Raw genomic sequence first — 15,351 nt, 5'->3', positions numbered from 1 at the left:
AGACATTCACAAACCCCATTCTGATGTCAGAAGAGCCAAATTTCATGTATAGCAAAGAAAATAGGAGTCATCCAAGAAATACCTTGCCTGCCTGAGCTAGCTAAATTTAACAGTCATTAAAAACACATAGCCTTCCCTATTCTTTTCACTCTATGTTGAACAGGCTGGTTGAAATTTCTCAGGTACTATATGCAGTAGCTTCAGGCCTTACCCCTCTCTTGCTTCCTCTATCAGTACATGCATTACATCTTCCCCTTTCCTTAGGGGGCTTCTATCTCCTGTCTCTGCAGTATCTGCATACCATAATCTTCATTTAAGAGACATGTGAACGACAGTATAATGATAATGCGTGACTTAACCAAAGGTGAGACGTCAGCAATGAAGCATTAATCATAGTCCTCCACAAGGTCAAATCATTATTTAATATTACTTCAGAACTCCTTTATAAACAGGAATACAAACACTGCTTTGCTACGCGGCACAAACTCAAATGCTGGATGTTTAGAAGACTGAACAGAGAGCAGACAAGCGAGCAGTCATCAGTGTTAGAAACTACCCTGACTACAAGATTGGCCCTAGATGAAGTAAGACTTCAGGCACCAGATAACCTGATCAGAATTTCACAGAACATCTCTCTAACCTTTCAGAATGATCTTTATTAAATATATTCTGCACTGGAACCCTCATTTCTGTTCTGCATGGCATACAATTGCCTTCCTTTATTTACCAAGTTGTCTGTATTAAAACGACACTAGCAATGTTGTGGTCCAACAATTGCTTCAGCTTACCATTCTCAGACAACTGGAACACGCCAAGATCATGGTTATATATTCGTTAGGATTATATGGGTTTCTGGACTTCCTGGAAACTTTAATGACCTATTGAGAAGCAGAGTCGGGGAATTCATTCCTATTTTGTGCTGGTTGTGGTACAGTTGGAATATCGTAGTAAAATTTTAATTTTGGAATTCACTAGATAAAGATTTTTGATGGTGATATAGCCAGTAAGTTAAAGATGGGCTCACATGAACTTAAACCAGCTGTTTCTTTAGAGAGAGTACATCCCTATCAAAGAAAAGTTAGAGTGAAACAAAGCTGTCAGGACAGATCCCGTCTTTCCCCACATCTGAAGATGATGAAAGAAGAAGTAATATTCTGAGAAACAAATCTTTTCCTCTCCGCGCCCATGATACTGCAACAACCAGTATCAGCAAAGACATGAAGGGAAACAGTTCCTCTTTTTATATGGGGAAGCCAGCATCTTAAAATATCAGAGATGTACACATTTCTCCTGTTTTGGTCTAAAGACTGTATCCTCGAATTGCCAAGAATATAATGACTATTAATATTACTCCTCCGCCCCCCCCCCCCCCCCCCCCCCCAGTTTGGCTTACTAATGAATCTGTAATAAAGTGGCACAGCACATGGGACTGCCTTATCTGTGCCCTCATCATAACCTTTGAACTTATTGACCAATTTCAGCCACATAGAGAGTAAATTCCTACTCCTCCATGAAAATTAGCAGCCAAGTAGACAAAAGCAGCTCTGTTAAAAGAGTAAGGAAAAGAGGCCGGGAAATCTCAACCATCATCTCTTCTGCCTGACAGCAGCTAACCAACGAACTAGCACATGCATAGGCCGTAGCAGCTATGTTATGTGTTTTTTGTCTTCCTTCAGGCCAAAAAAAAAAAGAAGGAAAGAAAGAAAGAAAGAATATAGAGAAGAAGCTGCTAATATGGAAGAAGGGATAGGGAACACACCAAGAGATGAATTTTTGCAGCAGAGAGGTGTAGCAGGTGTCGGACATCCATCTTCATTTGTGCCAGTGGTCACAGAACAACTTTTGTGAGGAGTGGACAAAAGCATCAGTGAAACACAATGCCTTAAAAAACAAAATAAAAATGCTACTGCGTATTTCCATTTCTCAAATAGTTCATTGAAACAAAAGATGATCAAAATTAAAAAGTGCAAAAAATTTTTTTGCATGTTACATATAGTTGGGTGGTGCAATGAATCAATGCTTGTTTTCCTCATGTTTTCTTCCTGTAATAGTTCTCAAAAAGGTGAATATTTATAATTAAAAAACCTCAAATCTATAGCTATAATTTTTGTAACGTGCATACCAAGTTGTTTGACACATACTTTCACTTGTAGCAAGTCACTTTTGGTGACGGAGTTTAATCTTTCACTGTCATTTTAACATAATGATATATACAAAAAAAATTGCAGCACTCAAAGGATTAGAGCACAGTGCAAAGGTCATGCAATATGCCCTGATACTGGTGTGGACATCGCATTGATATGAATGAACAGGACTATGCAGGTGTGCATTATGTGGCATGAGTCACACCTGCCTGTGTTCACTGAACTTAGACTGTACATCAATAGATAAATGAAATGATCCTACCTTTTAACTCCTGCTTTAGCTGCAGAATTTTCCACAGACTTCAGTGGATTAGGCAAGATTTAATTAGTCACAGAAAAAACAGGGCAAATGCCCAGGGGACTGACAGCTGTACTGGAACGTAGAAGGCTATCTAGCAGTGTACTGCTTATTATCCTTGGTGATGAAGTATAAGTAACATCTTGCAATGCAAAACACTGAATATTTGTGTTTGGTTTATTAAAATGGTACACAACGTGTTGTGAATAACTTTATAATTTAGCATCAGGTAAAAATCCAATAGAAAGATTATGCCAATAGATATATCTTAAGAAATACACACAATTTCTCATTAAAAAATATAAGATCAGTTCTTTCCTTGCAAAATATGATCTTCTTTTACAAATCTTATACATTAGACCAATTTGATTAGCTTTTGCAATAAATAGTACATCAAAATTAAATTAACCAGTATTATATATTATGACATTAATTTTAAAAGCAAATAGAGCTTAGAGTTAGAGTATTGCTCTAACTTAAGAATGAGCCACTAAAGATGGTGGCAAAAATTTACATAACATTTAATTCCTCATGTATAGCCAAGTTTCTTGTACTTTAAAAATTAGTACAATTCTGTGAAAAGTCTATGTACAAAACCTTGCATATGAATTTTTGCTCTTAAGTATGCAGAAGATAAACATAATAGCCTATTTGCTTTTCTTTGTCTGAGAGAAGTATGAGGAGTGCATTTAGTCCCCTTCCGAAGCTGGTACTATTTTTAAATCAGAAAATTCTTGTTCAGAGTCCTGAAGCTGCTCTGTTGTATTGCTGGCCTCATCTGTAATCTCCTCACTTTGGTTTTTTGATTCTTCTGAAATAACCGTTAACTTGTCACAAAGAAGATGCTCTTCTTGGGGGACTGGAGAAAATAACTGCAAACTATTAGAAGGCTTGCTCAAAAACTGTGAAGGAAAGAGGAAATGAGAATTAGGCTGCACCAGCCATGCAATATCTACTTAGAAATATGTTTTCTAACATTTTCTACCCCTTAGTTGGCTTTCCCAACCCTTGGAAATTTTGGATTGGTGACAATGCAACAATTTCGCTGCTCACTTTAGCATGCTATGCAAGGCTTGGAATCAATTCAGAAGTGCCTGTATTTGTAAGAACTTATCCCCGAGATTAGTGCTCTCTTTGGAATATAAACTTTATTTTTAAAAAATAAAGTATCTAGGTTTTGTTTGGGAAGAAAGACTAAAAATGGTGAACTAACTGTAGGTGAAGGAGGAGTCCACTGAGAGATTTGTAGAACAGCTCCAAGAGATGTGAGTTGTTCCTGCCCTCTGGGAAAGTTGTTAGGTTAGACACGAGGTAGCTTTAAATGTCAGCATAAACCATGACTGTTAATGCAAGTAAAGAAGATGGAGAGAGATTTGCAGAGCTATGTAGTTCAGTGAGAAAGACGACTTAAGCTTGGTACTAAACTGTCACAACTTCCTCCCACTCCCTTTTCTCTTACTAAGATGGAACCAGACTCAAGAATCTCCATGGACTTCACCTGACGTCATGACTGTATTTTGAACACCAACACAAAAGCAGCATACCTACTTAATGCTGCAGTAATAGGGCAACCACTCATTTTGGCAGCTCACATGGGAGTTCATTTTATTTGGTGGCAGCTGGATGAGTACAATTGGATTTTCTTCCTATGACCTGACCCTTCAGTTTTAATACAATGTACATAAGGAAGTAAGCTGCTCTATCAACAGTTCTGTTCCTTGTAATCAAAAAATAAACACTAGTATTATTACTAGCAGCCTTAGTCTATTAAACTGTGATTTGAAATGTTCTATCAGTAACCAGCAATCTCAAATGTAGTGAAACTAACTGTTGCCTTTGATAATGTCAATTCAGTTAAGCATAACTGACCTTTATTAGTTAATTCATTTGATTAACCAATTCCACGCAGTAGCACAAAATGAAGATGTTTCCCCTTGTGAGAAACCTGAGAGTAAAATTAATCAAAACAATTTTGGCTTCTCAACAGCTGAGTTCCAGGTTCAGCAAAGTACTGCTGTGTGTGCTCAACTTAAAGCACAAGATTTGCACTAAATCAGTTATAAAGCTTGAGTCTGCTAAACTCTAAACGAGTCAAAAAGAAAGACCCAAGAGGAAGCACATACAACTTAGACTAGTATAGAATGATAACCTTACCATATGTAGTATTCTGTATAGCACTATTTCTTGAAGGAGATTTTGATACAGCATTTAAGCTGCTAGTTGGGTAACAAAGGGTCAGTGGTATTTCCCAACAGCTAACATTCATTGCTCTCATTTTATTTTGAATTTTCAGACATTGCTAAAATCTTTGCTTAGGTTGAGTTTTATTATATTTGTGAAAGAACTTTGTTTCAGGAGAGGAATGTGCAATTATAAGTCTAAAATGAGATAGTGGGGACAGATCTCAGTTGTTCACTATCTGAAAAGAGGAACTGCATGTTAACACCTGTTAGTCTCCCACTTTAAAATGAAAGAAAACATCCTGTTTCCAAGCCATATAAGACTTCATATTACAAATTATGCAATTGTTTTAGGTATAAAACTCTATGCCTTTTTTTAATTGTTCAGCTTTTTAATATTTTGGAGTGTTCTGTGCATAAAAATTCAGAAAGACAGTATTTTAGAGTTTATTGTACATCAGTATGCTTAAAAAAGAAGTCTGATTTCACAATTCTTTCCTTGTGTCTGTGTAGTGCCACAGAACTTGATGAAAATGGAGGGAAACTGAGGTAACATTCATGCAAAGTTTATGACCTTGTAATGCCAGATATTAACCATTAAATGAACTAACTTCCACCACCACTCTCACACTGAAAAGTACCTTGCTCTCTCACTTTTTTACACCAAAGTTATCATTATCATTTCTGCTTATTTGAATGACTTTTCTGTTTAGTCCAAATTGCTTGGCAGAAGAGCAAATCTTATCGCACACAATATTTACCATGTAAAAACAGAAAACAGAATGGGTTCCTCTAGCCTGCATACCAATAATCAGCATTGCTCCATATACTCTTAAAACCCCCTCAGAATAGTCTGCATTTTACATGAGACTAACAATCAGGTACATAGGCAAGAAAGTGAAATGAAAGAAGCTGTAAAAGCTTTGGCACAGAGAGCTTTGGGAGGCAGGCAGTTCTATTGGAAAAGCTGATTTTAACTATGTTAGCTGGAATACAAATAAACAAACCTCTTTCAAGTGTTGTGGGAAATAATACGAAGGGCAGAAAACATTTTTGGTCAGTCGATACAGAAACAAAAAGGAAAAGAAGCAAACAGGAACAAGTAGTATAACAGTCAACATGGATCCAAAAAGAACAGTGATTATTATCCATGCAGGGGTTACACCTGCAAGAAACAGAAGAAAAATATTAAAACTGTGGTTATTAATTTCTGAACATACTATTTTCAAAATATCACTTTTCCTAGGGAGCTAAAAAACCTTTATTAAGCCTACAAAATTTTAACTGCAAACATAAGTCATTTTGTTTCCAGACACAAAAAACCAGAATAACAGAATCACAGAATAGTTGAGGTTGGAAGGCACCCCTGGGGATCATCTGGTCCAACTTCCCTGCTCATGCAGGGTCACCTTCAGCAGATTGCCCAGGACAGCGCCCAGTTGGGTTTTGAATATCTCCAAGGAGGGAGACCCCACAGCCTCTCTGGGCAGCCTGTTCCAGTGCTTGGCCACCCTCACAGTAAAGAGGTGTTTTCTTGTGCTGAAGTGGAATTTCCTGTGTTTCAGTCTGTGCCCATTGCCTCTTGTCCTGCCACTGCGCACTGCTGAGAAGAGTCTGGCCCTGCCTTCTTTGCATTCTCTCACCAGATACTTATATGCACTGATAAGATCTCCCCTCAGTCTTCTCTTCTCCAGGCCAAACAGTCCCAGCTCTCTCAGCCTTTTCTCACATAAGACACGCCCCGGTCCCTTCATCATCTTTATGGCCCTTCACTAGACTCGCTCCAGTGGCTCTACGTCTCTCTTGTACTGGGGAGCCCAGTACTGGACACAGCACTCCAGGCGTGGCCTCACCAGGGCCAAGTAGAGGGGAAGGATCATCTCCCTCCACCTGCTGGTAACGCTCTTCCTAATGCAGCCCAGGTTACTTTTGGCCTCCTTTGCCGCGAGGGCACATTGCTGGCTCATGGTCAACTTGTTGTCTACCAGGATCCCCAGGTCCCTCTCTGCAGAGCTGCTCTACAGCTGATTGGCCTCCAACCTCTGCCTTAGCTCTTCATGTGTCCTGGCTCTTAAGTTTTTAGTCTGAGCAGGCTGAGGAGACTCTGAATAAAATGAACTTGTAACCATCATATTTAGGCATTTACAGTAACACATACTAGTGATTCTACATGCAATATTAGGCATACGATTAAAGAAAAAAGACCAACACAACCATCCACAAGCTGGTGTCATGTGAAAAGCTAATGCATACACTCTTTGGTGTTTCTGGAGCATAGGAACTAAAAAATAACACTACCAGGAGTATAGGCTTCCATTTTCTCTTTAAAAAAGTGTAAAAATGGCAAGAAAGTGAAGACGGCAGAGAACAAAAATCTATGAACTTCTAAACTACTGAGCCTTTTAAAAATTGTTGTCAAGCATGAGGATTTTCCAATAGGTAATGAGAATATAGATGTATCAATACATCACTGTATAAATGTTTTAAACCAGCCTACAGTTGCTAAGCACTGGCCTAGCCATAAATTAACAAGAAACACCACCACCAAAACCCACTGGCAATTCAACTGCACTACCTGCAGACCATATATGTGTAGGAAAAGTATAAGAGTAAAAATACACAAGGAAAAGTTTAGCCCTATAGCTTCCCCAGGCTTCCTGCAGATGGCTTCCTCTCCACGATAACCTGTATAAACTCAGAGGCAGAGACACAAGTTGTCTGAGGGTGTAAGTTACGTGAAATACATATTATGCATGTGAAAAAGACAGTGGCTAGGGCTTCATCCTTTCTTTTAAATAGGGACATAAAGCTCCCTGCTAAGATGACAGGGCCTGATCATGGTCCTGGCTATTGCTGTATTCCCTAGAGAGCAGCTAAGGTGGTATGGCTGGAAATGGAAGTGCTTCTCCAGTCGCCCAGAGAGGAAAAAATGAAAAGCCACACTTTTGACTAGGCCTAGCAAAAATTGGACTGAAGAGAGTTTGGTAATTACTGGCAGAGCTGCCCTAAATATAAAAAGGAAAGCATCTAAACAAAACAATTGTTTATATTATTAACTAACAACTGCTGTGTATCATACAGAGAAAAAGCATCACGGGTGATGTCCTAGCCCCATGAGAGACAATGGCAAAATTACCACAGAATGAAGCAGGCTGCAACACAGGGTCCAGTTCCTCTCTGTTATAAATATATGGTACAAAGGCATTTGTATGACAGTGAGTACAGCTTATGGCAAATGAAATTCAGCCCTATACAATGGAATCAGCAAAAAGCCTATGCTCTGTTTAACTCTTGTTTTCAGAATATGAAGAATTCAGAGGCTTCTGCCATGAAGTAAACTATCATGTGATAGGTGCCTTATTGCTTGTAGCTTTCATTCAGTTTTTAGAAACTCCTCTGTTTTCAAGATGCACATGCACAGACCACCAAATAATACTAGAGTAAGAAACACAACCTTTTCCTAAAGGTTTACACATTACACTGATGTTCTTTTTGAATGCCTTGTTTCCTAATTCACTGCGGTGTTTATAACATTGTGCTGCATCAGATATTACTTGCCATTGTGGGTTGTCTGGTCACAAAGCTCTTGACTCAGCTCCCCAGTTTTGTTCCACTCAGGAATAACTGCTTGTACTTGAATACAATACATTGTCCATGGCTCCAACTGAGACAATATTTCAGAGTTATGTTTAGTATCTATGTGAATTACCTAGCAACAGAGAAGAACATAAAAAATTTGAAAATCATGAATCCAGTGAATTGACTAGCTAAGTAACTAATATTCCATGCAGTGGTACAAACCTTAGCAGTTATAGCTGCAACATAGATAAGGTTTCTAAAGGCAGAATGAAATACCCTATCAAAGTAAAACAATTGCTAACTATATATTCATTTCACCTTTAGCTAGTATGTGAGACCACTCATACCACTGACTTCCTAGATTGTAGATGCGTTAATGAAGTATTAGGCTAAAGAGCGCGACAGAGACATGTTTAATGAGATCTGCTTGCAGACAGAAACAATTATCCAGCCAAATGAGATCAACTAAGAGTGCTGTTACAGACAAAGATAATTTAATTTGAGGCAGAGCATGTAGGACAGAAGATCTAGACAAAGAAAAAGGCTTGTGGAAGCTTTTAGGTGGACTGAAAGCAAATGCAACTTGCTGTTTAGAGGCATGATTGGTTATGTGCCTGTACTTATATGGTGGCTGCACACTATAGGAGTCCCTACAACATGCCCCATTATGTAGTAACAGACTCTCAGAGGTGAGAAGGCTCTATAGCTAGAGATGTTTCAACATTTTGAGCAACCATCCACTTTAAAAAGCAACCTGCAGAAGTTCTGTTGTCTGGCCCTTTTGACCTTTTCCATTTTCGGGTAACGAGGATCCCTTATCTCCTGGAGTTGAATTTCAAGGATTTTTGCAGAATAACAAATACACATCAGAATAATATGCACTAAAGCCCTGCTGTATGAAAATTGTACTGATGTACAAAGCACTAATTACACTGTGATTGATATCTACAGCTAAAGTGCTTCCTTTTTTTTCATGTAATAGACCTTATGACCCTATAATTAATATATTATTTATGATCTTTCTGCATGCATTCTACATGGAGAAGTCTGTTGAGCTGAGGAACACATCTGTCAGGGGAAAAGGAAGAAAGTGAATTACAACTGATAGAAAATGAAGGGGTGAAAAGCTGGACGAAGGTGACCACAGGTAATATAAGGCACCAACCATGGTAATATTTGGAGCCCAAAGTTCCAAATGCTGTAGCACAAATACCTAAATTATATGAGATTTGGATTTAGGTCAGTTTTTTGCCATATTCTTAGACACCGCTGATGTCACAGCTTCTAAGTTTAGCCTTGCTTTGGTGTATGAAGTACACAGATTTGGTGGGGACAACGGCATTGTTTACTCCTGCAAAAATAAATGCACCAACTAAACTGAGAGAGCAAACTCTCAAAACATAGCAATTATTTTTGTAATTTGCTCCTTCCAAAATCATCCATGCTACTGTTTAATTACAGGACCATCTGCCATTCTGCTCTGCACACCAGTTGTAATGACTTTATATCATTGTAATTTGTAGAGATACACATTTTATTTCACTATCGTTAGCTTTCAAAACTCGTCAGTACAGCATTTCACCAAGAAGAGCATATATATCAAAGTCATGCCTGGAAAGTGTAGTCAGAACACCAAGTGAGGAGAAGTTACCTCCTTATTGCTGCCTTTCTTCCAGTATAGTATTCTGTAATTCCATGAGCCATAATATTGCTTTAAAGACCACTTGTCAGGTTCGTGTTCAACAATAGGGCCTATGAAATCCACATGCAAAGACCCAGACTCTGACTTCACTTTTACATCAGGCGGCCCAATGATTGCTATATATGAGAATGGTGGGGGAAAAAAAAAAAGAAACAACAGAACTCAATTTGAAATTTTTATGCAACTTATGTCACTTCATGTTTTATGCGTCAAACTATTTTATGTACTTGAAGAAAGTAATTTCCTCTCACAGGTGAAATAAATAAACCCTTTTCTTACAGAACTGGTCAAAGGAATTTATTTTTACAGTTAAATAACAGATATTTTTAGACTACATTTCCCATATGCTAAATTCACCCAGTTCTCCTTCGCCAGCTGTTGTCACTCCTAGAGGAAGTAAGACCATTTGCATAGGTTGTTACTGCTCACTTCCCCTTCTGAGCTGAACTGTTGCAACATCAGTCTCTTCTGAGGAAACCCTCTGGTGAAGTGTGAAGAAACATTTTAATGTTTCTTTCATTGTGATTGCTTTGAAAAACTTTTTTGAAACATTTTGAAACATTTGAATTAATTCTGTATGTCTTACTGGTCTTACCAATTGAGATCCTTGGACTGAATATTATATTTTCAGATTTCGAAAATGGCTTTTCTCTCTTATGCTTTTGTGCCACTACTTGAATCATTGCATGAGTAGCTGGGTCACCAACTAAGCTGTGTCTGCAGTGAACTCTCCATTAAAGTCTCCTATTATTCCAACAGAACAACTCTGCCTTAGGTGCCTCTAATAAAGCTCTGCCTCGCTAGAGCCACACTAAAAGGTGTTTAAGAAAAGAACAACTCACTATACAGACAATTTTGCATTCCTCCAGAAATATGTGCTTTTTAATTTAAAAAAATCTGCTTGTTGCATCATACACTAATGTCACATGTGTGTCACACTCATGAGTATGGTTTTCAACTTGTAAAAAATAATGTAAAGGTCTCAGTTACTCTGGTTTTCTTATGCTGTTCCAACAATACTACAGTGTGGGATTTCTTAAAAAACCAAAACACATTGGCAGAAACGATTACAAAGAAAGGAATACTAGATATTTTTATCACGATGCCCTGCTCAGATAAGCTCTCTCTGACACCGTTAAAAATCCTCAGGTCCTCTTCAGAGATTCAGCCAGTTTACCAGGTCTTTCTTTCCAGTTAGTTTTATATCCAGCTTTTCTCAGCTCATGAATTGGCTGCCTTTTCAAAGCCAAGCCGGGTCAGAAAGCTACATTGTCTTTCAAATGTATGTCAAACTACAACTCTGTTAATGATTTACAAGTTTGCTTGTTCTGGAAATCCATACTTTGTATTACACTTTCTTTCGGCTTAACCTTATACTGGCAATGTGATAATATTTTTCTTCATTTTCAGTGTTGCGCTTCCGTGCTTCTGTTCTAGCCAGATTGAACTACTTCAACACTCTGCTTTGGAGGAGGGATAACCAATAAAAGTATTTTGTAAAATGAAGCTGTAAACTGTAAAGTTACACTCTGAAATCCAAGGAACTGAATGATGAAATTCAAGCAAATGAAGGCTGAGAGAGAAAGAAAGAAAGAATTCTACAAAATGCTTCTGAAAGACAAGGTGTAACAGAAGCCTGCTGCGTGGTTTCCTATCAAATGTTGTTAGAAGAAACAAATCTTGGATAACATTAATTACATAAGCAAAACCAAATTATTTTAGACTATGAGCAGAGTAAGAATGAACAAAGTAAAGGATGTTCATTGGCAAAGACCACTTTCCCATTTCCAAGCTCAGATGATAGTAACATGGCTAACATCTCTGTTGTGCACACTAATACAAGGCAATGCCAGTATCTAAATTGTTTCTCACACAATGCTGCAAAGCTTCACTAAGAGAATAGTAGTATTGTGCATTGAAGATTATTTATTGACTAAAACCTAAACTTTCCCTGTGAAATTGTTGTATTTTTTAATAAAAACACAGAAATATAAAGCCTTTTGCCTAACATAATAGTGCAGAAGAAAGTAACTGAACTCATTTAAATATCCAGGGAGTCAGAATCCTTGAAGGAAAACTCTCCTTGGTTGAAAAATATAAATGATCCATTATCTTAAGGGAAAAATATACATCTTTTAAAATCTCCTCAGAGAGGTTTCAGATATCAATACTATCATCTAGCTAAAACAGTGAACCTACTACGCTTTCTGACTGCTATTTCTACCATCAGAAAAGAAAAGCATTCCAACTAAAATTTTATAGTTCAATGTAAGTAAGTTTACAATGATCTGCATGTTACAGCTTTTTGTATGGAGCTGAATTGAAAAGGTGCATTAACAGCAGACAATATTTTAATGGAAGATTAGAAAAATGCTTACTGTCATCCATTGGCTTAAATCTGACGATCACCCAGTCTGACTGTTTATTTTCTGACTCCGCTCTGACTCGTAAAATATAGTCTCCATATGCAGACAGAGAAGAGACATCGCACTCTGTGAGTCCCATGTCTGTGCTCAAGTTTTCAAATGTGCCTTTAGGGAAATTGATGCTGTATGGAAGAGCAAAGGGGAAAAAAAAAGTATCTGATGCATAAATTATAAATGATGAAATATCTTTCCTCTCAATTAACTGGAAAAGCAGCAGATCTATTTGTTAACACAACCAATTATGACTTATGAATGTGAAAGATTAGGTCAAATATATATGAAACATTAGCAGTAGTATGTACGTGCACATTACACATTTTATACTTACCTATAAATATATTACTTTGTGAAGTTAGTGACTATGATTCGGAAAATAAATGCCCTTTTCTTGATAGTGATTACAAAACTTGATTCAACAAGACAGTAGATATTAGACAGGGCTGTAAATATTAGACAATACCACTATGCTTGGCCTTGCTGTCTAATTCTGACTTTCTTCAAAACAGTCCCTAGCCTTTCCTTCTGTGCACGAGAGCTGACTGGCAACCATAGGATACAAGATAATGCTCTTTTTGTTTTGCATCAAATGTCTACCCAGGAATGTGGCGGCCAATAGGTAATTGCTACTAGCACTCGGAAAAACCTTTCAATTACAGTGGCCTGCACCCACTCCAACATTAATCGGTTTGGAGACTTCTCCTCAGCAGACACCTACCTGTGGGTGCTGTCTTCTCAACTTCACTTCCTGTCCCTTTTTTCCCAAAGAATTCAACCTTTTGCAGGACTGTGAGACCTTTGACTCAACATGTGTGGTTTTTTCAAGCACTGAAGCAGGTAGGGACTCTAACTCTGGGCTAGGGAACTTGCAGCACATCTGCACATATCCCTTTTCCTCACAGGAAAAGACCAACTTGGAGGGAGGACGCAAATCAAAATTAAGCCAACCCTCCAATATTGACAAAAGAAGACCTCAGAAAACGTGTCCTAAGTTTAGAGGCACTCAACTGAAAAGCTGCCTGGCTGCAGTTCTTCAGAAATTTCTACCAAGGGCACAGACAAGCAGCCTGCCCTGGTGGCAAAGGACAAAACGCTGGTGTTGATAAAGGACTAGGTAATGTAGACCTGCTCAGCAGGACTAAGTCTGCTGGACAGCAGATGACAACTCCATGACAGAAAAACATACACATAGTTAGTAACAGTCAATATTAAAATGTGGTTTCCAGCTCCAAGAAAGTATGGACAAAACAGCTCTGGATGGAAAATGTGTAGAATATGCCTCTGCCCTGTTATTTAGCTCAGAAGACAAGCTTTTCAAAGGTAAAAAGAGACAGCTCCTGATCTTCTTGCAAAGGAGGGAAAACAAACACATGCAGCTGTAAAATGTGAATTTCTGACACAGCTTACGAATAAATATATAAATTAAAAAAAAAAGTACGGCTCCCCCAGACTTACCTCTTAAACTGCACAGTGTAAGTTATATTTCCTTTGTGAAACCTAGGCGGATCCCACTGTAAAATGCTACGAAGGTTAATGGAAATAATTCTTGCGTTTTGGGGCTTTGGCACTGTTCCAAATACTACAGAAGCAATCGAAAAACCAAACAAACATTTTAATATGCATTCCTCCAGTGACTTCTCAGTAACCCAAAACATAAACAAAGCCTCCTTTCCCTTCCTGCCTCACCCGCTCCCTTTTTTACAGAATTTAATACGGGCTAGAAGCAATCCAAGAATTAAGTTATATCTCCAATATCTATCATTCATCCTGAGCTTATGCAATGAAGAAGAATTGGCTAACACCAACCATTTCCAGTAAGCATTCTCTTTACGGTATCATCATTTATTTGGAATGACTTGTAATTGCCTAAGACTCGGCGACTATCAGGGTAGGTACGTGAACTTCCACCGAGCAGCCCGAGCTCTGCCGGAACAGAAAGCCGTGTTTGCGCCGGGGCTTTAGGACACCGAGTGCCCCAGAGCAGGCGGCGAAGCCGCAGCTCCCGGCGGAGACGCGACCCGCCAAGGAAGCGCGGGCGGCCCGGCACGGCGGCGGCCCTGCGCCGTGCCTGCCGCCCCGCGGGCCTCTCCCGCCCGCCCGCACACGGCGGGTCACCCCGTGCCCCTCCGACTCACCGCACAGCAGGAGGCAGCTGAGGAGGGCGCACCGCAGGCCGGCGCCCATGGCGGCTCCCGCGCCGCCCTCAGCCGCTGCTCCGCCGCCGCGCCATGGCCCGGGCGCTGCCGCGGCGGGCGGGCGCGCACCGGGGCCGCCCCAGCCCTTCCGCCTTCCGCGGCGGGGCGGGGCGGCCCTGCCACCGCCTCCTCCGCCGGTGACCGGGCGGGCGGCTGCGGCGGGCCCCGGCCGCCCCCTCGCCTCTCTGCCCTGGCGCCGCCGCCCGCAAGAGAGTCCCGGGGCAGGGAGGGAGCACCGAGGCCAGCGTCGAGGAGAGAAACAGCTCGGGCACAAACGGACTGCAGCCGAAGCGCAGCATCAAGCCTGCTCTGGAGCGAAGGCCCCACTGCCAGCACCAGGCGTTTTACTTGAGGCAAGGTTTATAGCCCCGAGGCTGGGATGCAGCCTGCCGCGACTGTAACTGGAGATGCCAACGTCACTTCTTCTGACAGACTATTTTGCATCCCCGGTCAAAATCAGGGTAAACTTTTGGGGGGAGGGAAAAGAGGGGGGAGCAGTTTTCTTTTATTCACCTAGTAAGTGTTCTCAAAGTATTACTTTTGCCACGGGAAATACCAGTTCTTTTTCAGGGCTTAATGCATTTGTTTCTGGCCCACTTACCACCTCCTATTTATTAAATGAGGTTACAAGGTAATTCCTGCCTTCCCTGGGATGGACACAGCTCCACCACCCTCACTTACATACGAGCAATCGCACTGGCTTCTACCATCGCACAGAGGCTTACACAGACTCATACTCCGGAAGCAGCACACAATTACAGGGTCCCCATGAGCAAAATTTTCATCCGCTAACTCTATGGAGGATGTGCAACTCTGCAAATACTTACTTT

At 40.1% G+C, this 15,351-nt stretch overlaps 1 protein-coding gene across 2 annotated transcripts; it reads right to left on the bottom strand.

The window, feature by feature from the left end:
- Positions 1–2,601: 2,601 nt before the first annotated feature.
- IL10RB (interleukin 10 receptor subunit beta) lies at positions 2,602–14,644 on the bottom strand. 2 transcript variants are annotated; one of them, XM_026108553.2, is made up of 7 exons: positions 14,462–14,644; positions 13,782–13,905; positions 12,282–12,451; positions 9,853–10,019; positions 8,181–8,331; positions 5,630–5,787; positions 2,602–3,344 (listed from the first exon to the last, which is right to left on the bottom strand). In XM_026108553.2, exons 1-7 carry the CDS (start codon positions 14,508–14,510, stop codon positions 3,132–3,134), a joined length of 1,032 nt encoding a protein of 343 aa, XP_025964338.1. In that variant the 5' UTR covers positions 14,511–14,644; the 3' UTR covers positions 2,602–3,131. The 2 variants fall into 2 exon arrangements, with proteins under 2 accessions (XP_025964338.1, XP_064380401.1); XM_064524331.1 differs by lacking the exon at positions 14,462–14,644 and adding an exon at positions 14,133–14,163.
- Positions 14,645–15,351: the final 707 nt, after the last annotated feature.

This window comes from Dromaius novaehollandiae, chromosome 1, assembly GCF_036370855.1.
Source record: "Dromaius novaehollandiae isolate bDroNov1 chromosome 1, bDroNov1.hap1, whole genome shotgun sequence".
NCBI lineage: Eukaryota > Metazoa > Chordata > Aves > Casuariiformes > Dromaiidae > Dromaius > Dromaius novaehollandiae.
This window is presented reverse-complemented; position numbering and strand designations above follow the sequence as displayed.

Excerpts from the sequence above, each read along its gene's own strand:
- IL10RB (XM_026108553.2), bottom strand. The coding sequence starts at position 14,510 with ATGGGCGCCGGCCTGCGGTGCGCCCTCCTCAGCTGCCTCCTGCTGTGC. Across the intron at positions 13,906-14,461 it reads CAGCTGCCTCCTGCTGTGCG|TATTTGGAACAGTGCCAAAG; the intron begins GTGAGTCGGAGG and ends TTGCTTCTGTAG. Across the intron at positions 12,452-13,781 it reads TACACTGTGCAGTTTAAGAG|CATCAATTTCCCTAAAGGCA; the intron begins GTAAGTCTGGGG and ends TCTTCCATACAG.